Source organism: Tricharina praecox (assembly GCF_024521635.1).
Source record: "Tricharina praecox strain CBS 144465 chromosome Unknown BZA05scaffold_32, whole genome shotgun sequence".
Classification (NCBI taxonomy): Eukaryota; Fungi; Ascomycota; class Pezizomycetes; order Pezizales; family Pyronemataceae; genus Tricharina; species Tricharina praecox.
In genome coordinates, this window is record NW_026250434.1 from 366297 (window position 1) to 390367 (window position 24071).

General features: G+C 54.4%; 5 protein-coding genes across 5 annotated transcripts; 3 read left to right on the forward strand and 2 right to left on the reverse strand.

The window, feature by feature from the left end:
* Positions 1-8096: 8096 nt before the first annotated feature.
* Positions 8097-8669, reverse strand: BZA05DRAFT_422082 (uncharacterized protein; the record flags this gene model as incomplete). Its single annotated transcript, XM_051485769.1, has 2 exons — positions 8097-8551; positions 8600-8669. 2 exons carry the CDS (start codon positions 8667-8669, stop codon positions 8097-8099), a joined length of 525 nt encoding a protein of 174 aa, XP_051335710.1.
* Positions 8670-11774: 3105 nt separating this feature from the next.
* BZA05DRAFT_343457 (uncharacterized protein) lies at positions 11775-14971 on the forward strand (the record flags this gene model as incomplete). Its single annotated transcript, XM_051481081.1, has 8 exons — positions 11775-12261; positions 12321-12464; positions 12533-12689; positions 12747-12858; positions 12917-13000; positions 13051-13736; positions 13798-14227; positions 14279-14971. The coding sequence occupies 8 exons, from the start codon at positions 11775-11777 to the stop codon at positions 14969-14971; spliced, it is 2793 nt and encodes a 930-aa protein (XP_051335711.1).
* A 584-nt stretch (positions 14972-15555) lies between these two features.
* BZA05DRAFT_410598 (S-adenosyl-L-methionine-dependent methyltransferase) lies at positions 15556-17691 on the forward strand. The gene is made up of 13 exons (XM_051484920.1): positions 15556-15793; positions 15881-15995; positions 16064-16077; positions 16134-16304; positions 16379-16396; positions 16474-16488; positions 16556-16601; positions 16664-16703; positions 16762-16801; positions 16892-17138; positions 17221-17281; positions 17333-17444; positions 17539-17691. Exons 1-13 carry the CDS (start codon positions 15684-15686, stop codon positions 17669-17671), a joined length of 1122 nt encoding a protein of 373 aa, XP_051335712.1. The 5' UTR covers positions 15556-15683; the 3' UTR covers positions 17672-17691.
* A 959-nt stretch (positions 17692-18650) lies between these two features.
* On the reverse strand, positions 18651-21254 carry BZA05DRAFT_343442 (uncharacterized protein; the record flags this gene model as incomplete). The annotated part of the gene is made up of 10 exons (XM_051481080.1): positions 18651-19195; positions 19245-19415; positions 19474-19596; positions 19659-19723; positions 19775-19907; positions 19958-20074; positions 20136-20479; positions 20534-20612; positions 20682-20922; positions 20982-21254. The coding sequence occupies 10 exons, from the start codon at positions 21252-21254 to the stop codon at positions 18651-18653; spliced, it is 2091 nt and encodes a 696-aa protein (XP_051335713.1).
* A 2025-nt stretch (positions 21255-23279) lies between these two features.
* Positions 23280-23946, forward strand: BZA05DRAFT_422086 (uncharacterized protein; the record flags this gene model as incomplete). Its single annotated transcript, XM_051485770.1, has 3 exons — positions 23280-23405; positions 23453-23531; positions 23582-23946. The coding sequence occupies 3 exons, from the start codon at positions 23280-23282 to the stop codon at positions 23944-23946; spliced, it is 570 nt and encodes a 189-aa protein (XP_051335714.1).
* Between the last annotated feature and the right edge of the window lie 125 nt (positions 23947-24071).

The window sequence follows — 24071 nt, forward strand, 5'->3', positions numbered from 1 at the left end:
TCTCGCTCTCTCAGATACGCAGTGACAAAAAACTCTTTGAAATAAGAGTTCACGGCAGTCATCCTTCAGCGAAAACCCCCTCGAATACCTCCAGGCGCTATACTGCGGCAGCCGCGACAGCGAGTCGGCAGTTACTTTTTGAATTTCATTGGTATCGATCGACGACCAACGATGTCAGAGAAGATTAAGCCCCTTAATGGCTCCAACTACAACAAGTGGGCCCTCAATATTTCAGCATGCTTAGAGCATGGCTTGTGATATTTCGCCTGCGGCAACTCGAGTCAGCCTTCCTGCAAGCCTTACCTCACAACGCCAGAACTGAAGACCGTTCCGGAAGAAGCCAGGAACGACCCGAAAAAACCTGAGCTGGATACCCCAGCGTACATAGAGTGGTTCGACGACTATATTACCAGGTACGTGGAATATGATAAGGGTTTGCAGAAAGCCTCCGGTATGATCTATGGTGCACTCGATGCATCCTTAAAGGTTCACTACGGCGACAACAAGTGGATCTACGACCCGTCTGGCCTGTGGATTGTGCTCCAGACTGAGCGTGAGCGCGGCGCAAGAATTGACGGACGATACCTCTTCCAACGATTGACCCAGATCAGGCTGTCGGAATTCGATTCTGCGAGGAAATACTTTACGGAGACCAAACGCATAGCTGCCCAGCTTGAGAGCTGTGGTGTCGAGATGGGCGACCAAGTTGTCGCTTGGTGTATGATGGAGGGATTCCCAGATGCTGTCGAGTGGACGAATTTCACCTCAACAATTATCGATACTAAATATAGCACCTCACCGGAGAAGCTTATGGAACGACTTGAACCCTTCGAAGCTACTCTGCGAAGGAATAATGGTACCCCGGACGACTCCACTCTCTTCGCATGGAGCGGTACACGATGCCGGGCCTCAAGGCAACGGTAGCTATAGCTACAACCGAGGCAATAGTCGCGCGGGTGGTCGCAATGGTCGCAACAACAGGACGATTCCTGGCTACGGATGCGGTGGAAAAGGACACAAGAAGCCAGACTGCTGGAGCCAAGACCGTTGGGACACAAAAACTGACGAGCGCATTGAGACGGCCAACAAGACGATGACGAATGATTGACTGGTGATATCATGAGGGGAGATATCATGGCATGACCTTGGAAGATGGATATGAAGGAATTTGGTTTTTTGTTTCTCTGTATCTCTTCATAAACTCTCTCTGTTGCCCGTTCATTCTCTTCTGTACCTAAGCAACAACTTCTCTCTCTTTTTGTCACAGCGGATCTGAGCGAGAGAGAGAGCAAGAGCGAGAGAGAGAGGAGTGGTTGATTAGATACAGAAGGCGGCAACAGAGAGAGTTTATAAACAGATACAGAGAAACAAAAAACCAAATTCTGTCATATCCATCTTCCGAGGTCATGCCATGATATCTCTCTTCATTATATCACTAATCGATCCTTCATCATCGGGTCAGTCATCTCGTCGATCCTTAGTCGCACACGCCGCTCACTCGCCCGCCTCGTTTGATGCTCGAGGACATTCAAAGGGATTCCTTCACCGAAATCTCTCTCGTTCACTCAGATTCGCTGTGCCAAATACTCTGTAGATGATGATGAGAGAGAAAGGGAGAGTGATAGAGAGCGGGAGAGAGGAGGCCCCTCTACCAGCCTTCAAGTTTGCACCCTCCTCGGGGCCCATTGTGTGGCTTCTATTCACTTCTTCCCAGAGATTTCCCGCTTGAGGTGTGCTAGCAACTTGCCTCTACAGCCAGCGGCGGAGAGCGTATCACGTGACGATACCGAGTGATATCTGCATAAACTAGTGCTCTCTCCGTCACGCCAAAAATAAAAACAAAAACCATCACCCCCGGTGGGTGGCAAGGAAATCCCAAGAGCTGAATACACAGGTCTTTGACCCGGTTTAAGCCAGAGTTTTCCCTCAACTCCCCTCGCCGATTGCATGGAATAGACTACTGGGCCACGCGTTGGTTTTTTCGTGCTGAATGGGTACTTCAATTCGAAAATTATAAAGTCGTGGGTGCCTGTCGTTCGTTCAATATATACAGCGTTGAACGAGTGAACAACATGCTGTGTATATTGAGTGGATCTGATGCGCCGTCTTTCTGCGTTTGAATGAACGATTCTACTCTAAATACAGCGCGGTAACCACAGCGAGGCTGAGGTTCTCTGATCGAGGCATACCCACAGGTAGAGTGATTCTGAGGTAATACCAGAGGAACATACTCAGCATGCGGGAGCGGTCAGAAAACTGTATGTACATGCCTGGGGAGGGCGGCAACCTCTCGTGTAAAAGCTGCCGTGATGCATTGGCGGTCACTCGAGTCAAGCCTTGCAGACTAGGCGGTGTTTTTGTCGAGCTCTAGCAGCTCCTATGAAAAGGGTAATGCACGATCAAGCGGCTGTAGGTGGAGATCGTACTGGCTGCTGCCCGGTCAGTGTGAGGTGTTCGAGCCCCTTCGTGTATTTCCAACTATCACTCGAATCACGCCACGAAAACTGGCGGTATTTCTGTCGAGCTCTTGTGGTTTGTATGGAAAGTGGGATGCGCAATCAACGTGAGATGGCCGAGCGCCACCATGAATCGCGAAACATCACTCGACTGCGGATGGCCGAAGGGTGCTCCCGTCCGATCAGTCCCCCGCTTCTTCCCGCCCGAATCACCATAATCTGATCTTGAAGACCTCTACGCGAGATCAATCGATGTTATCTCTCTCCCGCTTTCCCGCTCTCCCGCTCTCCCCCTCTTCCCCTCTTCCCGCTCTTCCCACCCTCCTTCTTGCACCAAGGTCCAAAACGACTGTTTCACATACACATACACATGCTGGTTCGTATTCTTCGTCGCGAGGTGGACATCACGACTAGTTTGATTAGACCAGTCAGAACTCAGTCTCAGGACCGCCATGCCTGCACGGCATGGGTGAGCGGGCTGGCGGGACGGGTTGGCGGATTCGTGCTGGGCGGGTCGATACCTATCCCGTTACCGCAGCCGCAAACGGCAGCCATGCACGGTGCCAGCCAGCAGCGTCTTCAGCGACTTCAACGCACGTAGAAGCCACCGCAGTCCAGTCCAGTCCATCCATCCATCCATCCATCTATCCATCCATCCAGCCATCCATCCATCCAGCCAGCCAGCCAGCCACCTAAGTCCTAGGATATATCATATAACTGCTGACGATCTAATCTACAGCCTTACCGTGGAGTAGCTAGCGCCACCTCCCTCCACATCGCGCTTGCCCTCGCTCGATCCGTGGGTACAGTGGATGCAGTGGTGCACAGATGCGATGCGATGGTGAGATGGTGCGATTGCCGAAAGTTGGCCCTTGCGTCGCGGGAGCCCGCGTATGTGGCCGCGCCGGGATGCCGCCCGCTGCAGCCTGCAGCCTGCGGCAGTGGCGAGATATTTGCTACGTGGAGTACATGCCGCCTGGAATGCATTCGAGCGAGCGGTGGGAGAGAGCTAGGTACATATCCCTAGGGTACAAGGAATGCGGCACTGCCGTAATAACTAAATGGGCACCAGTTAATACTGCCTGGGAGGATGACAGTCAAACGGCTCTAAAAGGGCTCCTAAAAAGGCCCTCATCCGGCTATTAAAGGGCTCCATGGTCTAAAAAGGCTCTACATACAAGGAATCTAAAATGGCGCTGTCACTGATACGGCTATAAAAGGGCATATTTGATAATATGGCTTTTAGGAGCTTATATGGCTAACATCAACAATCACACGAGCGCGAACTGCTGCTTGAATATGATGTGGTTTTATGTATGATAACTACTGCTGCTCACTCCCATATATATTCTCCCCTCCGCGCCTATGCAAACCGAAACCCGCATCTCCCCGCCTCTCCCTGCCACTCACCGCTCTTCCCGCTCTCCGGTCTTCACCCGGGTACCTTAGCACAGATTCAACATGAACGGCGTGCTGAATAGACAGTCTGTTAGTACCGGCGATGACAGTGGGGTATCCGCAGCGAGCTAGGTCTAGGAACGTAATACATACCTGCTGTGGAAGACCAGAGAAAGAGGGCGAACGACGACGAAGGTAAATACTGTGTGGTGGAGTGACGGATGAGGGCTCAGTGAGACGTGGGGCTGTCTTTGGGAGCGGGAGGAGATGGCGGAGCTGTTAGCGAGGGGAGAAGCTGTCTGTGAGAGGGGAAATGAAGAACGAACTGTTAGCGAGAGGAGGACTGAGTAATGGAGGTGATGTCGCCGAGAAGAGGAGGGAGAGGAGGAGCTGTCATCGGGAGGGTGAGGGAGAGGAGAAGCTGTTAGCAAGAGGAGAAGCGAGATGAGTAAATGATGGAGGAGCTGTCAGAGTGAGGAGGAGGTGAAGGAGGAGGTGAAGGAGGAGATGTTCGCGAGAAGGAGGAGATGAGTAGCTGTTGCCGAGAAGGGGGAGAGGAGTATCTAGCTGTTGGCGAGATGAGGAAGTGATGGAATAGCTGTCCGCGAGGGGAGGAAGTGAAGGAGGAGGAAGAGATGAAGGAGGAAAAGATGGAGGAGTAAGAGATGGAGGAGGAAGAGATGGAGGAGGAAGAGATGGAGGAGGAAGTGACGGAGGAGCCGTCGGTATTGGTGAGAGGATGACGTAGTGATTGAGGGCCCATCAGCGGGAGGGAGCGAATGTGGTTAGTAGCGGGCATCAACGTTGGTGGGCATGGCGGGGCACGCATGGCGGGGTCGGCCGAATAGGGAGAAACTGGTCCATTTGTATGTAAATCGAAGCCTATTCATCACTCGTGCCGGAAGCCTAATGAGCGGCAAGGTATCTTTTTACCAACGGATGCCCGAAGAGAGTGGTGGAGAGACATTGCATTTACTACCAACCGCCTAATTACTCGGCTCTGCTAAATATCACTATCGCAAACTGGCCGCAATTATTGCTAAACGCCTATTGAATCAGCTTGGGCTAATTTACTAGCAGAAGCCTGGATTACCAGAGCAAATGAGCCGCATTTTGTGTCGGGAGCAAGTTTACAGGCAGGCTGGCATTTATTTAATTGCGGCTTGCCGCATTCCTTGTACCCTAGGGCATGCCGACCGCTCTGGAGGGCGAGAGCTTCGGGCTGCTAGGACTGCTGGAAGTAGCTCCTATTAGTAGTTACCACGATGCGTACGTGGTGGATGGTGAGAGGAAGGTCTACATTAGGTCGCAATTGACGGCGACGGCGACGGCGACTTCGACGAGATACAACCACGGATACCCCAACGCCCGCCATAAACCTTTCCCCGTAGGCTGGACGTCGCGACGAAGAATCCGCAAACCACCCTACACTCCCGATCCCCTCGCAGCACTGCTCTACAGTCCGGTCCAGGCTGCAGAATCCAGATTATGCCGATGGGAATCTAGATCTCCCTCCAGGGCCCGCAGGATCCACAGGACCCTGCATGCGAGGGGCACTAGTTACCTGTACAAATCTTAGATCCGCAGTACCCTGTATGCTGTTTCGCATCGCGCCGATGATGGTTTCGGAAGAGATGCCGCTGCGGAAACGGAAACGTGGGTTTGGACTAGGTACGAGATGCGTGGGCAGTGGGCAGTGGGCACTGGGCACTGGGAACACGATTTGTGGTTCGATTCGATCGATCGTGGATTCGTGGGACTTGACTTGGACGATGATGCAGGACCGGGGATTCAGGGCGGAACCGGAAACGTCGGGAGTGATGTGTAGATGCGCAAGGTGGAATACCGTACGCGGGTAGGACTGTGAAGGGGATACTACGCCTGCCAGCGAGCAGGATCGCGAAGAAGTGGAGGGATGGATGGGAGCGTATGACAGCTACGGCTTTCGTCCACGGGTTTTGTTTTATTTTACGCCAACCGTCGTAGAACAACAGACCACCACCACCACCACCACCACCACCAACACCACCAGCATGACCTCGCCAATCTCGGACCCCATTCCGCACCCACCAGCGACACAAGCGAAGGGCAGATCCAGATCATCTGCCACTTAACCGAAAGCATCATTCGCCAAATTATAGGGCCTGACGGCTAACAGCGGCAAAACCCTGCATGAGTGGAATCGGGCATGTGACGATTGCGGCGGACGGAAAGAAACGAGATCCCAGCGATGGGATTCCGTGAAATCTTTGTTACCTAGTACCTAGGCCAGGCCACTCGACTCGATGAGGGGGATGGGAAGGCGCTGGAAGGAATCTCGCGGGGAACAGCATCTGGATAGGTGGGAATCATACGGTACCGGTACTCGATGCTGGAATGATATCGAAAGGGGAAAGAAGTCGTCTTGATCTCGAGGGATGGGGATAGGGATGGGAATGGGAATGGGATGGTGGGAGGTCGGAAAATTGTTATATCAGCCCCTTCCTCTCCCTCGGCCGTCCTGTTTTCTTTCTTCTTCATCGTCTACCTATCGACAAAGAAGCTCTCTAAAGCGAACTCCTCCGCCAAATATCCCTACTTATTTCCCGCAACTCCATTACCCTTCAATCTCCAACAGTGTCCTCAAGCCTCAAAGATGGGTTGGCGTTGCCCGAAATGCGATGTTATCCTTCCCGACCACTACCGCATCTGCATGAGCTGTGGCCAAGCTCCGTTTGTCCGTCGCTCCGGTAAGCAATGCGCTCCATGAGGAGGAGGAGAAGGAGGAAGAGTGAATGAGCGTGGCTGATGTTTCGTGGAAAGAACTCCGCAAGCACTGCTACGGGCAGGATCATGAAGAGCTTGCATGGCTTTGCTCCCGGCGGACTTCCACCTACCTGTCGACGAGTGGTGCTGCGAGGCTCCATGAAGATTCCTGACGTGAGGGGATGAGAGGGGGACTTACTCGAAGTCTGATGGTAGTAAAAGTTGGTCAGCGGGGAGGGGCGGTGTATGCTCTGAATTCGGATTCTGATATCTATTCTTCTTTCGAACGTGGCCGAATGCGGGAGATGTGTACTGAATGCACGAAGTAATACGGATATTTGTTCTCATCACACCCCGCTCATAGGCTCGTATTCGAGTGTGTTCCCGTCCCTCCCGTGAAACCCTACCGGCGAACGGGCGGGCGCAGGTCTCCTCCTCGGTTTCCTTCGTAGGAATCCATATGTAGGCGAAGAACTCATATCGCCGGGACTCGTGAGGTGTGAGGTGTGCTCCGCAAAGCAGCCTTTCAGTCGGAGACTACATAGAGTGACAAGCCAACGCCTATATCTGGGTAGATTGAGGGTGTCCTCCTTCCCCTCTTCCGTCGACATTATGTACAAACAATCACGAAGAGCGGCACGGTTTTTTTACGTTTAAATTTTTTCTTCTGGATTTTATATTAAAAAAAGAAAAATTGATGACAAATATTACGCCCTTCCATGGTCTCCTCGCAGGGCTGTCAACCGTCCGTCCGGACTAGTTTCGTCCCGGGCAGGCTTTCCAGCGGATTGATCCATTCCGTCCGGAGGATGAAAAGCCCGGATACCCGCCAGGTACCTATCATAGGTACCTGATAGCACTAGCGTGTTATGCTGACTACTACTAGATGATTTCATTAGTACTGGGATAGGCTGAATCTTGGCGCTGCAAGATGAGGCTGATGACAGTGAGAGGGTCTCCCTCTCATCACCCAACAGTCCCAACCACCACAACTATCATGATGACAATGTCAAAAAATGTTTGAGGGAAAGAAAAGGTCTTGAACAGTGGTTGTGGTGATAATTAAATCGCTGTTTTGAAGAAAAATGAGAAATGTATGAAGGTTGCACAACAAGGCTGAGCCCCTGTCGTCAGCCTATCCCAATACTAATGAAGTCATCTAGTAGCTTGCGTAGTAGTCGCGCGGTGGCTTTCAGCCTTGAGCAGAATTTTCAGAGTCACAAAACAATTCAATTGGGCTCAGGGGATAGACAGTGCTGGAATTAAGATCGAGGATTGTGACAGTTCTATATGTACCGTGAGAGACACTGGGATATACAGCCGTACAGCCACACGTGCTCACACCGGCGCCACTGTGTGGCACCACGCCACTAGCAGTGTCCTAGTGTCCCAATCCATTCCGGGCCCTACAGGGTATCGGTCCTCATTTTTCCAGCCCGGAAGACTGTAGTCCTTGGTCTCCTCAGCCCGACTAATTCTGTCCCGGGCCGGGCAACCTCAAAGACGGACGGGACGGACGGTTGACAGCCCTGTCTTCCAGGTCAGGATCTGCCTGAAGGCTCCGAGCACCTTCGTCTTCTTCGGCTTCGCCAGATCCGTCCGCGTATCGGCTATCTTCTTTATCAGCCGGATCTCGTCTGCTAGCCGTGCGACAGCCACATCATCTCCCTTCCGCCAGCAATCTTGGGCGGCCACAACGAGCTCTTCAGCTCGCTTGACCAGGCCCTTGTCGCGCAATGAGGTCAAGGCCGTGGGATAAGGGGAAGGGGCAGGGGCAGGGGCAGGGGGAGGCGGAGGATGAGGGAGAGGTAGGGAAAACCCAGAGGCCGGCCGGCGTGTGTTCTCAGCGTGCGGCAGCTTTGCCCCGTCCGGATCCTCGGTCGCCCGCCTCTTCGACCTAGTGCTAGCACCAGGAGCGACGGCGTGACCGGGACCAGGAACGGACGCAGGTGCTGGGGGGACGGGGGGAGGAGGAGGGGGAGGAGGGGGAGGGGGTTGACTTCCCGTCCGGGACTTCCGCTTTACGGGTAGAGCTCCTTCAGGTTTGTCGGTCGCTCTTCTTTTGACCATTGTGGGAGTGGGGAAAAAGTAAGTGTGGGAATGTGAAGATTGTAGCAGGAAGTGGAGGGGGAAGTGGTCGAAAGAAGTGCGATGGAGAGAAAAAAGGAAAGGAGAGGAGAGGTGGGGATGGGTCATTTTATAGGTGAACCTACTATCGACGGAAACCGGTTTTCGACCTCAACTAGCCGTTGCAGCCCTTCATATGCTGTCACTCGCCACTTGGTAACTATTTGGCCGACAGTCAGATGGCCGAGGCCGCGTAGGGCAAGGTCTCCATACCCCAAACAGTACCGAGTACTACACTGCACTACCATCAACACAAGTTTTCATTCCAGCCCGTTGCCCACAGCCACAGTGTGTACTTGCCAGTACTGTCAGCGGCAAGACGTCGATTGCGGTACTGCTCTGCACTGCACGGTTATGGTGGTTTCGTAGGTATACAACTCCATGTAACGTACCAGCTCTGGCTGCAGCCAGTACTCGCCAGTCCAGTACTCGGTAATACATATGGCAGTAGCGTTCTGTACTGAGCAGCACTGATGACTGCAGAGCTGTACCACCGAATGTGGCCTCCCCGCGGCCGCCGCAGCCAGTAGCCGTCAGTACCGCGTCCAACAATGCGGGGGTAGCGGTACTGCACAGTACCCAGCAGTACTGACCGTTTCGCAGCTGTACCGGTATCCTGCCTGTGATGGCCGCAGCCGGTACGCGTCATTACCAGACCCGCTGATGCGGTGATAGCGGTACTGCTCTGTACCGTGTGGTACGGAGTGTTTGTACTTCCTATGATAGTGACATAATGATTCCGTGAAGGGTATGTAGCGTGCGGCGTATGTACAGGGTGCCAGGATTAGTCGTGGCCACCTCCATTTCGCCGTCAGTGCCAAGGGCATTTGATCTCCACACAAACGTTCATTATATCTCACTCATTTTGCTGCGGTCGGCTAGGGTATGAAATGGAGGTGGTCATGACTTAAGGCTTCCTCCTTGTGCATAGAGTACCTTGTATGTATGTGGACACTTTAGGCTTCACCCGGCGCCCGCTCGCTTACAAATCCCGACCGAGCCTCCCGCCGCCTGGCGCATCCTTGTACAATCGGTGAACCATCGGGTCGGTGGGCGGGCGACACGGGCGAAACGGGCGGTGATTCGGTGTCTGTCGAGAGCGTTATCATTCCGTCTTGTGTCTTTAGTGGGGAAAGCGGCGAGAATTTATGGGTACATAACAGTCGCATAAACGGGAAAAAGAAACAAAAACGTTATCGTACATACTCTACCGGAGCTTCGACGGAAACATTTCCCCGCACAGTCGCTGGCCACACACACAGCACCTCTTTTCATCATACATTGAATACCTACGGTACTGGGTTTACTAGTAGAAGCACAGAAGGATTCGATATGAAATCTCACCAGCCCTATGTATGGAGATCTTGCATGCGAAACTTTCCGGTGTGTGGAACACTATGTGACCAATCGGGCTTTCAGGTACATATCACATTTCGGATTGTAGGTATCGTGACTCGTGGCAACTTCGCAGGCAAAAAAGCTCACATTGACGATTGAAATCTTCAGCGAAATGCTACGTATCGTGATCCGGATGCGACAGCAGGTACTCTACATACGAGTAAAAGCGGCTGAACTTTGAAGCCTGGACGTTCTGCAACTACTCTGGTTAGCCCGGACTGAGGTAATCCCGGTGTAACTGAATAACTTGGTCCCTGCCCCCCCCCCTTCCCCCCGCCCCGCACCGGCTGCTAGGTAGAGATCCATGAGAGCTCAACGTCGCGATCCGCAGCTGATAAGGCGGTTTCTCCGAGAGGAATACCTATGGGATGTCACGAGACCAATCGCTAATGCGCCGATTCGCCAATTCGCCGATTCACCGGAACTTCCTCGGCGTGAGCACTAGCCGTCCGAATCCATTCAGTCCTGCCTATTCCATTCGGAGCCAGCTGAAAGATGAGGCGCAGGGGTACGTGTCGTACGTCATGTCGGCTGGGCCAATCACCCCGCAAGTGATCGCATCTCATCTGGCAGGAATTCCATCCCCCCAACACCCCAACACCCATCATCCGCTGTTGATCCCTCCCGCCCATCGTTCATCCTCTATAATAGCCCCCCCTCTAGCAAGGAAAGAACGGAATCGACAGAATTTTTTAATCGCTAGCATAGCAACACGATACCGTAGCTATGGGCAGATCTCCCGACCGTCGCTACCGTCGCGAGAAATCCGACGAGGAGGAGGACCGCCGCCGCAGCTCGCACAAGGAATCGCGCCGATACCGCAACAGATCCGACGAGGAACGGAGCGACGATGAGTACGAGAAGCAGAAGAAGCAGCGAAAGAAGCAGGAGAAGGAGCTGAAGAAAAAGAAGGAGAAGGAGAGTCGCGGGCACAGAGCCGAGGAGTATGATCGCGACAGCCGCAGGGGAGGCTATGAGGATCGTGAGCGCGAGGGCCGCCGGGGAGGCCATGAAGAATATGATCGCGAGGGCCGCAGGTCAGGCTATGGGGATGAGTACGGTCGCGGCGGTGAACACTCTGGCCGCGGCCAGGTGGAGTATGTTTCCTCTCATGCGCCGCCGCAGCCGCAGGGACAGTATCAGCCTTACGGCCCAGGTCCTGCTTCCGGTTACCGTGGCGAACATGAACGGTCCGGACATCATCAGCCCTATGGCAATGGAGACTATCAGAGAGGACCGGAACCCGGATACGAACAACCACCTCCGTCGCAGTACGCCCCCTACAATTCTCCGTCTCCGTACGGCCAACCCCCTCGTTCTCCCTCATACGCTCACGTTTCCCCTCCGACCGCTCATGGATTCCAGGGTCAGTACCAGCCCCCACCACCTCAAGGTGGTTACCAAAACCAATATCCACCGCCGCCTGGTCCTCCTCCTCCACTCCAGGGAGCGTATCAAGCCCAGTACCCACCGCCATCCGGTCCTCCTCCTCCTCATCAACCCCAGGGAGCTTATCAGGGATATCCCCCACAGCCACTCCAGGGCGTCTATCAAGCTCAGTACCCACCACTCTCCGGTCCTCCTCCGCCCGCACAAGTCTACCACGGCCAATACCCTCCTCCTCCTCCCGCACCCGCTTTGGGGGGCTCGATGGGTGCCCCGCCAGCCCCAGCCTCAGCTGGCGGAGTCGCCGGTATAGCCGCCGGTCTGGCTGCTGGCCTCAGCTTCAACTCTCGTCCTCAGTACGCTACCGGGGGTACGGTCACTGCAGGATACAAGCCTCAAGCACACTCCACTGCCCAGGAGGCCGGCGAGGGAACCGGCAATACCTTCTTCTCCGGCAGGCTTTCGACACCCTCGACACCGAACCAAGGCGGGTCCGTCCTCGACACATTCTCCAAAGGATTGAACAACGCATTGCACGGATACGCGCGAACCCTGTTTCCCGCTACCTCCTCGTTTTCGAATACGGGTCAGGTAAACTTTGCGCCGGAAGCTCATACCGGGGAACGATTCGAGAGTTTTGCGCCAGTGCGCAACGGCAATGCCGCCAAGTGGTATGTCGATGGCAAGGATTACATGTTTGCCGTCTCGGTAGCACTAGAAAGAGCTCGCGAATCGATCTGGATCTTGGACTGTATGTTGATTCTCTCGATGACTGGAGCGAGAAACCCGATACTGATGACCGACACTCAGGGTGGTTGAGTCCAGAGCTATACTTACGCCGACCGCCGAAATATAATGAGCAGTATCGATTGGATCGTATGCTCCAGGCCGCCGCAGCGAGGGGAGTTCTTATCAATGTCGTCGTCTACAAGGAGGTTACTCAGGCTCTGACCCGTAAGGATTCTCCCCTTCTCCATGGTGGACGCTCTGCAACCAGCAGACTGACTCGGTGTATGTTGTAGTTGATTCCCATCACACCAAGCACGCTTTGGAGGACTTGCATCCCAACATCTGCGTCTTCAGACATCCCGACCATTTACCGGATCGCGACAACGTCATCCGTGACACATGGTCGAAGATCAAGTCTGGCAATTACAAGCTTGGCGACGGACTCAAAGGGTAAGTTCAGGGCGGAGGATGCCGCGTCAACTCAAATGGTTGCTAAACGATTACAAGGATCTACGGCTTCAAGGATGACATCACCCTGTACTTTGCTCACCACGAGAAGCTTTGTCTCATTGATGGCACTATTGCTTTTATGGGAGGCCTGGATCTGTGCTTCGGACGAGTATGGATTTTCCCATTACGCCTTCCGTACCCGGGATCTACTGACCCATCATGTGTAGTTTGACACGAATGAACATCCCATTGCTGATGCCCATCCAAGTGATATCAGCACGGTCATCTACCCCGGGCAGGACTACAACAATGTAAGCATGGCATGTCGTACCGAGGGTGAAGTACTGACAATCGCGATCAGGGTCGATTTTTGGATTTCCAGCATGTCAACAAATGGGAGGAAAATGTTGTGTCCCGCCTCGAGCATTCAAGGATGGGCTGGACCGATGTCGCCATGTCATTGGTCGGCCCAGGCGTCGAAGACCTGAAGACGCACTTCATACAGCGGTGGAACTTCATCTACGATTCCAAATACGATGCTCGCGGCGTCGTCAAATACAAACGCCTGGACGATTCCGCCATCAGGGGTGGCCACGGCTACCACCGCCGTCACCTCAAGGAGAAGCTCAAGGAGAACCTCTACGAGGATGGTGACTACCCGGAGGGTGATTACTACGGTAGACCACCTCCCAGGCGTGAGGAGCCCGAGGGCGTTCGGATCCAGATCTGCCGTTCGATCAGCAAGTGGTCTCATGGCACAATCGAGACGGAGCACTCCGTTGCGAACGCGTACATCGAGATCATCCAGGCGGCCAGACATTTCGTCTACATGGAGAACCAGTTCTTCATCACTGCTACCGACCCTAACCAGAAGCCGATCCTGAACATGATTGGACGCGCTATCGTGGACAGGATCATTCGTGCGCATCACGATGCCGAAAGGTTTAGGATCGTCGTGGTCATCCCTGCAATCCCTGGGTTCGCGGGAGATTTACAAGGCGATGATGCTCTTGGCACCAGGGCGATTATGGAGTTTCAGTACAGATCGTGAGTTCATCTTCCCCGAGTTTAGGTGATGTTCTGTGAATACTGATTACGTAATTGGCAGTATAAACCGTGACCGTGGATACTCCATCTACGAGCAGCTCAAAAAGGCCGGCGTCGATCCGAAGGAATACATTCGCTTCTACAACTTGAGATCGTACGACAGGATCAACACTGCTGGAGCGAAGATAGGAGGCGAGCAGACGGGTGTCAACTACGAGGCTGCCGCCCGAGCTCACGACGAAGCCGTTGGCGGTGGTGTCGGCTACGGTGCCCAAGGCGGCCAGGCAGGGCAATACGGAGCACCTGTCAGGGGTGACGAATATACCCGCTATCAAAAGAACGCACCTAACCTCCGCTCCAAGGGGGAATGGGACTCTGTTGCCAAGTGTGTCATGCTCGGCGGAGGCGATATCCGCCAGGTCCCGTGGGATGGAAATCCTGACGAGGAGATCAACGCTTTCGTCAGCGAGGAACTATACGTGCATTCCAAGGTACGTTGAAGCGCTTCGTCTCACTGTTTTCTAGCTGACCCGAATCCGTAGCTTCTGATCGCCGATGACCGTATCGTCCTCATGGGTTCCGCCAACCTCAATGACCGTTCGCAGCTCGGTGACCACGACTCGGAAATCGCCTGTGTCATCGAAGACCCGACCCCTCTGCCATCGCACATGAACGGTCGCCGATACACTGCAGCACACTTCGCGGCGACGCTTCGGCGGCAGATCTTCCGCAAGCACCTCGGTCTCATCCCCGCGCAGAACTTCCACACAGTGGACGAAAACATGCAGCCCGTTCCGGTGCCCAACATCTACGACTTTGACTCTCCGGAAGACCGACTCGTCGAGGACCCGCTGTCGGACGAGTTCTGGGGCTTCTGGAACCAGACGGCAAAGATCAACACGGACGTCTTCGCGAAGGTGTTCCACTCCGTGCCGCACGATCTCGTCACGAACTGGAAGCTGTACGACGAGTACTGGGGTAAACACTTTGCGACGCCCAAGCCGGCGAAGAAGGAGGCTGGCGTCGAGCCCGAGAAGCCAAAGCCCGCTGAGCCGTGGGGTCACGTGGTGCGAAGCGAGTTCTCGCCTGGCGCGCAGGGCGCAAGGGAGGTTAAGGAGATACTTAGTGCTGTCAGGGGTATGTTGGTGGAGATGCCGCTGGATTTCCTTAGTGAGGAGGATATTGCCCAGGAGGGGTTGGGACTCAATGCCCTCACTGAGACGCTTTATACTTGATGGGATATACACGGGGGATAATTCTTTTTCTTTCAACGTTTTTCCGACTTTTTTTAAGGTCTACGATGTATAACGAGTACAATGTATGTCTACGGGGAGGTTCTTCTTTTACTGTTTTTTGTGGGTTATCGTATTTCGATTTCCGCACACGACACCTGCCTGCCGCACGTGAAATTGATATCCGTACATAACATATAGGCCGGCATTTAGCCCCAGCCTCCAGCCCCACTGCAGTGGCTCACCATCCTGCCGCATGCAGCGATTTTCCGGCTCGGTGCTCAATTCAGCCACTTTGAGATTTACCGTCCGCCGTTGTGGCACCACAGGCGAGCAGCAAGCTCCCGCTCATGGGATGCATGGGCTGGCAGGGCGGCAATCTCGTATGTACCGATGCCTGCCGCATGGATGCGGCCATGGATGCGCGCCATGGCCATGGGTATATGGCTATGTATGCTGCTGCTGCTGCTGGTGTCCGGCAGTAAGCACGCACGCACGCACGTCGCAGACTGTGTAGAGTAGGTAGAGTACAGTGGAGAGTATAAAGCAGGTTGATCCGCTCCCCCACCTCAACGGGTCCCGAATAGCACATTTAGCCTGGAGACACACACACACACATAAACACATACACACACGCACACATACGTGCACATATACACACACTCTCAATTACTCACACAGTGATAAATTACTCAGACGCCGGAAAAGAACAGGCATGATGTCTTCGCACCCTGCGGCGGGCCACGGCCACGGAAACGGCCACGGAAACATCGAGGTCGACCCGATATGGGATAACGACGACGACTCGACATATGAATCCGCGGGGTATCACTCTCCCCTCTTAGCCCTCCCACCCCTCCCCTCCTCATCCTGGGTGTGTGTGTGGGGATTGACGGGAGATGTGGAACGAAGCTCTGGCACCAGCATCGGGAGCATCACGCACAGCATCCACGAGTACGTATTCGAGAACGGCCGCAGGTATCATACGTACTTTGGCGTGGATAAGTATATCATTCCTACTGATGAGGTACCCCACCATCCCCATGCGTCCCCGCCGCACGGTTGCTGAGGTTTCTGAGCTGACGGGTGAAGTAGCAAGAGCGGGATCGGTCTGTACACCTTTTCATAATGCATGCGTGGTGAGTGGGTGCTGATCGTGGAGAAGACTCGACCTCAACCATGAAGTCCTGCTGCAGCAGCTGCGCGGCGAGCTGCACGGTGCGCCGGCGCCGAAGGAGCCGAAGCGGATCCTGGACGTCGGCACGGGTAGCGGGATCTGGGCCATCGATATGGCCGAGAAGTACCCCGACTGCGAGGTTTTGGGGATTGATCTTAGGTGAGTGCGTGAGTGGGTTGGTGTGCCGAGTGATGGTTAAGGATTAAGGATGGCTGATAGGGGAGGATAAATAGTCCGATACAGCCGAATTGGTGAGTGAGAGTGCATTGGATTGGCCTATGAGCGGTACGGATAGACATGACGGGACCGAGTGAACTGAGATTCGCAGGGTGCCGCCGAACTGGTATGTCCCCCGCCTCCCTCCCCAAGTAGCTCTGTGCGATACCGTACTCAGCTCATTCCGGTACTAGTCGCTTCGAGATCGACGATGCCGAAGAAGAGTGGATCCATGTGGACGTGAGTTTCCACGGAGCCTTCGGTCAAGACTTTGTGGCGCTGACCCGTGGGGACGGTCTCAGAACTCGTTCGATTTCATCCACATGCGGAATTTGAACCAAGGTTGTCTCCTCCTCCTCCCCAGCGGCAGTGATGGAGGACCGGCATTGACCGCGCAAAGGGATCTCACACTGGGATCACGTCCTGTCTGAAGCCTACCGGTAGCTTCTTCTCCTGCTTCTCCCCAAGCCCCCCAAGCCCCCCAAGCCCCCCTCCCCCCGAGTACCCCGGTCGTATTAACACCCCACCAGCTGCGCCAAACCGGGCACGTACCTAGAGCTTTCGGAGAGCGGGCAGAAGTTCTACAGCGACGACGGCAGCATATCCGGCAGCAGCGCGATGCTGTCGTTCACGCAGAAGCTGGGCGAGGCGATGTTGCGGATCGGGCGGCCGCCCATGAGCGACGGAATGCAGGAGGCCATGCTCATGCGCGCAGGATTCGTCGATATTCACTCGTTCACCTTGAAAATGGTCATGGGGCCGTGGCCGAAAGATGCTGTGAGTGCGCTTTCCGATGATCGGGGGGAGAGAGGCAGGGGCAGAGAAGGAGCGGGGTTGATGATGAGACATGCCTACGCAGAGGATGAAGAAGATTGGAATAATGAACTGGGCGCAGAGCGAGTCTGCGTTTCAAGCTTACAGTACTCCCACTTCCCTTCCCCCCGCTCTTCCTCCCGGCTGACAAAAAGAAGGCATGGCCGCCCTAACACGGATTCTCGGCATGTCCTATGAGGAAGCGGACAGGATCTGCCGCGAAGCGCTCGACGAGACAAAGAACAAGAGCAAGCACGTGTACCTGAAGCAGTGAGTTCCCAGTTCCAACTTCCAACTTCCAACTTCCCATTCATTTCCAGGACGAGGGCGGTTTTGGGACTTGGCTGATGCGTGGGAGCGGCAGCTATGTGGCGTACGGACGGAAGCCGGCGGGCGACGAGAGGAATACAAGGAAGAGGAAGGCGCGTGAGGAGTCGCCGGATAGTGGGGATAGTGGGGATAGTGGTAAGGGGAGTACGCTGCGCGGAGTTCGGTAATCCAATGTTAAAGGTTGAACTGAGACTTGAGACTTGAAACTGGAAACCTGAAACTTGAGGGCGCGACGTGATTTGGTACGGCGGTATGCAAGATACTTGGGTTGAACTTTTCACTCGGGAAGTATGGAAGTATGGAACTACGGCCGTTCCGTGGATAGGTAGCTACAAGCGACGTTGGTTGCTTCCGGAGGATGTAAAGACTGTAATAGCATCGCGACTAGGACTTGCGCTCGCTCCCATCCGCAGCATTGGCTCCAGATCGATAAGCGCCCGCACTGTAGTCATGGCCGGTGAGCGCTGATGTAACATACCATCAGTGGCTACTGTATACTCGCAAAAAACCTCGCTGATTCATCTGCCCTGTAGCATTGACACGATGGCCACAAATTAGCTTACTACTACCGATGACTATCGGCATCTCACGGTCAGTTTCCGTCTTGCTGCGAGTCGATAAGCTGTGCACGGAGTTTCACAGGAAATCACTCACTGACCGAGTGCTGCGACGTGATGCGGTCGGGCTTGGAGCAAGGTATGGCATCCTCGTGGCTCTTTCTGGGGAAGGGCGACTGTCTTGCACTTGGTTATTTTCCCGTATGATCGGGCTCTTAGCTATCTACGCTGGCTATGCTGGCGACTAAGTGGTCTCGGACGCTGGAAGGCGGAAAAAGTAGAAATACTAGACAGTAACAACAGTTGTTACTTCTCAAAATATGCTTGCGACCAATATAGCCACCGGTGTATATCCTCGGACGATTGCAGAGTTCAACGAATTCCATCAGACGACAACCAGACATCGCACACACGATGTCACTCGTTTATTGGAAAGTTCGTCCTGACAATACGCACTTGACTGGGACGTGAGACCGTCGAGTACTACGGTTTCAACGGTGAGTACGTCTCTGTCCAGTTCATGTATTGCTGAGGACTTCCATTTATCCACCCCGCCCCGCGACTGTTAATCATGCCCACCGCATCCCATCTAATGTTCCTCCGCCCACTTCCGGTACCAATCCAGCACCTCTGGATCCTCCACACTAGCACTGACCTTAACATCCCAGCCAGACAATATCTGCTTTACCGCGACCTCGACCTTCTTCCCATTAGTCGTAAGCGGGATCTTCGGACACTGTTCGATGAACGCGGGCACATGTCTGCTACTGAGCTCCCTAGCAACGACCTGCGTGATCTCCTTCATCAATTCGGGTGTAAGCTCGTGTCCCGGCGCCATGAGCAAGAAGAGCACCACGGCCTCGTCGGTATCGGTCGTGCGGCGACGGCCGATACACAGCGCGTCGCTGATGGACGTGGGAAAGTGCGAGAGCAGGATATTGTAGATCTCTGCGCTGCCGAAACGCACGCCGGCAGGCTTGAGTAGGCCGTCGCTGCGCCCGAGCATTAGGAGGCCGCGCGTGGTCGGCGAGATCTTGACGAAGTCGCCGTGGTGCCAGATTCCCGGGAAAGTGGTGAAGTAGGAGCGCTCGTAGGCGGCGGCGCCGTCCGCGCCCCAAAAGGATACGGGTTGGCCTGTCAGGTGGTTAGCGATGCCGGAGGGGTTAGGGGATGCGGGACGTACTGGGAAACACCGCGGTGCAGACGAGGTCCCCGGGTTCGTTAGTCCTCTCGCAGTTCTTGCCGGATATGTCGAAGGCTTCGACTTTCATTCCCAGCCCGATGCACTGGATGTAGCCGCTGTGAACGGGCACAAGAGGGTTTGGCGCTCCAAAAAGAGAGATGATGTCGGTTCCTGTAGCGAACAGTTCAGAAGAGAGAAAGCGGAGGCTCATAGCTGGGGAGATACGCACCACCGGTAATGGAGCCTAAGTTGATGGCGCCGAATGCCTGGTAGACATATTCGAAAGTCGATGGAGCCAATACTGCGGCCGTCGAGTATATTGCCTTAAGGGATTTCAGCGGGTATCTGTCTCCTGGAATATATTTAGTAGAAGGGACCACATTCGTGAAGGGAAATATGAGTCTGGATACATACTGGGCTGAATATTCTTCTGTTCGAGTATCGACAGATATTTGGCGGAGGTTCCAAAATGCGTCACGCTGGTAACCAATAAGCCAAGTGGGTGTGAAGATAACCAATCGGTGGCTCACCCGAGTTCCTCGATCAATCCCGGCATCGCCGCATCTCCATTCCCGTCGACGAGCGGCCTGAATGGAGAACCATCATAAAGGACAACTGTCAGACCACTGGCCAGACCAGAAACAAGCCAATGCCACATCATCCCTATGAAGTCAGCATGTGCGAGGGACTGCGAGTTACGTGTAGGCACTCACAGGTGACGGTGGTGTACTGGAAGAACACGTCACCCGGCTTCATGTCGCAGTGCAGCGTGTGCTCCTTCTTGTGTTGGATCAAGGTGCCAATAGCTCCATGGCAGATACATTTGGGCTCTGTAGGAACCGTCAGTCACTATGGGCGGGCCAGGGAACTCTAAAAGAAGACAGAACATACTGCCGGTGGTCCCGGATGAGAACAAGATGTAAACCGGCCAATCCGGCTCGAGTTGTAAGAATTCAAGCGGCCTCCGGGGGTCCTCTGCCGCCGCCAAAAACTCTTCCTCTAGCCATGCTTTGCCGTCGCTTGATAATGTCAAGATACTCAAGTCGACGGGAATGGCCGGGAACTTCTCCAGCACGACGACATGTTTCAGCGACGGGAGGCCCTTCAAAATCTCAGCAAGCTTGGCTATCGAGTCGTGGGCTCGTCCGTTGTAGAAGACGGCATTATCGGCGAAGAGGACAGTGGGTTCGAGCTGCGTCCACCGGTCTAAGACAGCGGTGGAGCCGTTATCCGGGCTGCGAAGAATTCAGCGCGGGAGGATGACGTGTGCGGGTGCAACGAGCCCGTACCTGACACCCGACCAGATCGCACCCAGCGAGGTGGCAGCCAACATAGCCACCAGTGCCTCGAAATGGTTCCCCACGAATCCTGGATGAAACAGACATCAGCGCTACTTAAGCCCATGGCCACCTCAGGGTTCAAAGGGAAAGTCCGTACCGACAACTCGATCCCCTGCCTGCACCTTCCCCGCCATGGCCGCAGCATAGACCCTCACGCGCTCCCGGAGCTCCTTCCACGTCTTGCGATCCCTCGTCTCCTCCGTAGCCGCAATGATCGCTATCGCATCCTCGTGCGGGGGTTCGGCTACCTGCGGAAACAGCAAGTTTTCCGCGAAATTAAGTTTCGCGCCAGAGAACCACTTGGGGCGCGGAAACATCGGTGCGGCGGGATCCACAACCTAATAGATCAGCCCTGCGTCTAACTACATCCCTCCTGGCGAATGGATGGGTATCATACATTGTCGAACCGGCGATTGGCGCGGATCCCGCACGCATCCCACACTTCGGCCCAGAACTCGGGAATGTTGTCGACCGACCACCGCCAGAGACTCGCGGACGCGTCGGTCTCGGGGCCAAATGTGATGCCGTATCTGCGCGAGATGTCGGTCTTGAAAGCGTGCATTTGCGTCGTTTCAGGCGCCGGATGTGTCCACAGCTCGCGGCCGATCCTGGGCTCGTCGCCCGAGTTGGGGGAGGTGCCGTTAGCATTGGGTGTGTCGTTGGACGGCATTGTGGGTGGATGAGGGCGCGCGTGGGATTGATCGATGCGGGGAATGTTCGGGGAGATGTGGGGCTCTTGGTCTTGTCGAGACTCGAGCTTCATATGCTCGCTTCACACGTGTAAAAAAGTGTTCGCTTATCCCTGTGCTACTCAGGGCCGATCATGCCGAGTCAGATGTAATCAGGGACAGCCCGGACAGGGACTGCATCTGTCATCGGTTAACCGAGCGTACCCTTCTTGACCGAGCCGAGACGAGCCGAGCTCACCAGGTACCTCCGGAACCCAACGGACTTCAACTTTATATTCGCTTCGGCCTCCGAATCTCACGTGATATTTTCGTTTAGATGCCAGAAACTTTCAGTTACATATGTAGACTGGGTGAATCTGCGATACGAGCGTAAACCGCAAGAAACTGCATGGTGAAGCAGGACAGGAAAGGGGAGACAAAGATGAAGCGGAGGGCTGACCGTTCGTCTGAGATGGGGAATACCTATGCTGTGGAAAACCAGAGGTGCTAAAGTGCCGGAGCGTCCCTAATACTGGTAACCACGGAAACCTCACTGCTACTCGTTTTTACAGATGCGGATGGTTTGTCTTGACGGTGATGTCTGCCTGCCACCTAATATTGTCTAACGTTTTCATCGACACGCTGAAGATTACCGTGATAAGCAGTGAGGTTGGTCGGTATGGAAGATGGAGAAGAGTGTCAATTAATGAGCTACTCCACCTGCCAGCCCACCGCGATCTGAATCACGTGCTCACGCGCACTGACCAAGGCCTTCAGAGCGCCACAGCATGACATAACCTTAGCACCACAGCGCCACAAGACCATAGCGCCACAAAACCATAGCGCCACAATTCCACAGCGCCTCAACGCGATATCGCTATGCGACTATTACCAGTAACAGAGTCAGCGAGCTTTTCCGGACTTTATTAGGACATAGATTACCAGAATCACCTTGTAGGCTAGCCAAAACCAAAATATAATTCATGGTTTCAAACACCAGTCTCTTGTCTCTTTATTCGGTTGAATTTCTGTTTGGACCGTTTAACAAACCACCCGTACGGGGATGGTGAAGTGTTTGAATCCCCGAGTTAAACAGCATTGCACGCAACTTATTAAAGCTGGAAGGCACACGACAGCCTGTGAGTAATCTCACACTATCACTCGCGTTTTCCGAGAAGGAAGCTCCATGCGTTACCTACGATGTGTCCGACCAAGAGCTCAGGGAGCGTGAAGAGAGGGAGGCGGAGCTGAGGCGAGAGGGGAAGGATGGTGCAGAAGTCTATGAACCGGGATCACTCTCGTTGGTCTTCCCCACGTCCTCTTTCATGGCATCTCTTGTTGAAGAGACACAGAGGCGAGGCTGAGTCGGCCCGAGAGGGAGCGGAAGGTGTCTTTTCCTAGTTTCATTACTTCGGTGGGCTCTCAGTCTATTGCTGGCACAGGCTGGGCGGAGGGCAGGGGAAGACACAGAAAGTTGGGTTTTAGACAGTGGCGTGGAAATGGAGGGTGCATGGGCGGATATTGCGATGATCTACATAGGCCGTATGAAATCAATGCATGAACCAAAGACAGCCCGGTTGTAAGCGGTTCAGGTTTCAGCAGTCCCGGATACGTTCTTGACGCAGTGTCTCAACTTGGCTCGTCTTTTCTCCGTCAATAGTAGGCGTTTTTCAGGTGGCTCGATTCCGTCACCAACCACTTATTGTCGAATACCTTGCCGCCGTATGGACAGTAGGCGCGGTAATCCTCAGTGCTGTGGCGCTTTCGACCCTATGTTGTCAGGTGATGTACTAGCCGACGGGCGTGTTGAGGGTGAATGAAGCCTGAGCAAACGACCCTTCACTACCAAGTGGAATTGAAGTTGAGGCGACTCGCCGAGGGTCCGCAATCCGTATAAATAGTTTGACGACAACCATTCTTCCTTTCCTCTACATCTCTCTGGTTCCTATCACAACCCAGATAGCAACAATCGACATTACTTTCTTCCTTTTCGCCAACCCTTTCGCAGTTACCAACGAGCTATCACGATGGGTCGAATCAGCTGCTACTATGCGCTGATCGGTGTTGCACACGATGCAACAACCGAAGAAATAAAGGCAGCCATCGAGCTGGCCTTCGAGGAGGCGGACGACAACGGGATAAGCGTCAAGACTGTAAGTTCACGCAATATTCATTAAGATATGATCACCCAGACTGACAGGTACAGCTGCGCACGGCCTCCAACGTGTTGACGAGTCTGCGGCGTCGAGAAAACCACGACCGACGGCATGCTCATGGATGTAAGTTGCTTTCCCTTGCGCATACCTACTTCCCTCACTGATGATGTTAGGTACACTGTGCATCTATGCGCCCGTCAGGCGGAGGCCCGACGTTACGCTCATGAAGCCGTGGGTCGGAAGGCCCAGCGAGTCGCCAATCGTTCGCGAACGCCCCGCACCAAGCCTCTCCGAAGGTCCAGACGTCACCCAATGGGTCGACGTCTATGGGACTTGCCCACTTCGTGCTCTCTTAGTAGCACGGAGTAAAAGACGGCAGAGGAAACTCGGGAAAGGTCGTACCTTTCCTCAGCCGCTCTGGGAAGCTGCGGATACGAAGAAGTACGCGGCGAGGGAGAAGCTGGTGTTGGTGGCAGAGGGGGAGACCACGGTGGATGCGATCGTCGGACGCATGGGGTGGACCATCGGAGGTGAGTGAAGCGACATTCCATGGCCACTGGTTACGTGGTGAGGTTTTTTACCTATGGGTTTTCCTCTAAAAAAACATCGTCTTCCTGGCCGCTGCGCGAGGAGACGAGGTTTTTGCTTGCTGCTTTGCTGCTG